This window comes from Hippoglossus hippoglossus, chromosome 19 (assembly GCF_009819705.1).
Source record: "Hippoglossus hippoglossus isolate fHipHip1 chromosome 19, fHipHip1.pri, whole genome shotgun sequence".
NCBI lineage: Eukaryota > Metazoa > Chordata > Actinopteri > Pleuronectiformes > Pleuronectidae > Hippoglossus > Hippoglossus hippoglossus.
The window spans coordinates 690874-692469 of NC_047169.1; the positions used below are offsets into that span (position 1 = coordinate 690874).

General features: G+C 44.9%; 1 protein-coding gene across 8 annotated transcripts in view; it reads left to right on the forward strand.

Annotated features, from left to right (window-relative positions):
- Window positions 1-1272, forward strand: part of ccser2b (coiled-coil serine-rich protein 2b) — a 25439-nt gene extending 24167 nt beyond the window's left edge. For 2 of the 8 annotated variants that reach the window (XM_034569685.1, XM_034569684.1), the window contains exon 16: window positions 769-969. In XM_034569685.1, coding sequence (XP_034425576.1) covers window positions 769-814 — 46 coding nt within the window. In that variant the 3' untranslated portion in view covers window positions 815-969. The other 6 variants (XR_004612078.1, XM_034569686.1, XM_034569683.1 and 3 more) reach the window with 6 other exon arrangements.
- The last annotated feature ends 324 nt before the right edge of the window (window positions 1273-1596 follow it).

Genomic DNA, 1596 nt, shown 5'->3' on the forward strand with positions numbered 1-1596 from the left:
ACACGTGAACATTGAAGTTCAGAAACTCTGTGGAAAGTTTGTGTGTTTTTGAAAAGTGAAGGATTATTATTTGATTATTGAGTGAAGATGGAAAGTTGTGAAGTTTGGAAAATGAGGACATATTTTATAAAAGAGATTTTATTTGACTGTAGTTAAGAGAATCATCGATGGTTCAGTCTGAGGACGTTGTCGATAATTTAATCATTTTCAGCAGCTGCAGGTCTGAAGACATGAATCCATTTCCCTCTGAGTCTGAATTGATTTGAACATTTATAACATTTAAGTTCAGCTTGTTCCTGGTTGTAGAGGTGATATGTTTAATATGTGTGTTAATCCCTGATGAGGCTCAGTAGCGTCTCCTCGTCCAGTCTCTGAACGTCTGAAATCAAAGTGTTAAAACACTTGATCATCTCTGATCCTCTGTTTCCTTCATTGGTTCATTCTCTGTCTTGATCTTCATTGACTGTCGTCTTCGTCCGGTTCAGCTCTTTGTGCCTCGTCCAGAAGTGAATAAAAACAAGTTCACAGTATTAGTATAGTAAATAGTAGTAGTTCTATTTTCAGCTGCTTGTTGCCGTACATCATTGAATCTGTGGCTTCACTGTGTAAATAACACGATGTGTTGACGTTCCACATGTTCCACATGTTCCACATGTTCCACAGATCGTCACTTCGTCCTGTTCTCATGTGACATGATCTAAACGTGACGACGTGTAAAACCCTCAAACGCACGTTCAGGTTCACAGCTTCTGTTTCTCTGTGTTTCAGTCACAGATACTTTACTCCTCCGGCCAGGACGACCAGGAACCACTGACGGGCCGATTGTCCACGCCACCGCCTGCCCAAGCTCCGCCCCCAGCTCGCCCCTGCTATGAGACGCCTTCTGACACAGACGCAACTGACTGCACGACCGGGGAAAGAGAGGATGATGGGAAAAGTTCAATGAAAGAGCCCAGAGGAGCCCCCAGCAGATCACTGAAGCTCCCGCAGCCCTCCAAGCTCCGCCACTTCCTGTCTCAGACCTCCAGCACGGCCCCCCCCCTCGACGACCAGGGCGTCCAGGCAGCCGGCGACCCTTCGTGACCCAGAGAGCCACGCCTCTTCTGGGGTAAAGCTCAGAACGCCGGACTTTACGCTCGGCTCGTCACGCCTCCCGAAACCAAAGAGCCACTGAGAGCGCTCGTCTGGCATCAGCTTCCTGCCGCGCAGCGACGTGAGTCCAGCAACCGCACGTTCCCCCCCCGAGCCGCACGAGTCTATTCTGAAGGAATGAAAAATATATTTATCTAATATTATTTATTTATTTTTCATTGAAGACAATAAAGAGTAAAGTTTTTAAATTAAATGATCAATAGGAAAACACAGATTTTAGTTTAAAGACTTTTCTCTGCCACTGATCTCTTCCCACCAGCAGGTGGTGGTGTTGGACTAGTTTCAGCTATTGTTGCGTTTAATATATCAGCCCAAATTTTTTACATTATTCATTTAGGTTGTTGTAGCGGAGAAGATGTTAACGTGTTTAACATTTCTAAATGATCCCAAACACCTTTCCTGCTTTTTAATCTGGTATTAGCATTCTGACGGGGTAGTTAGCAT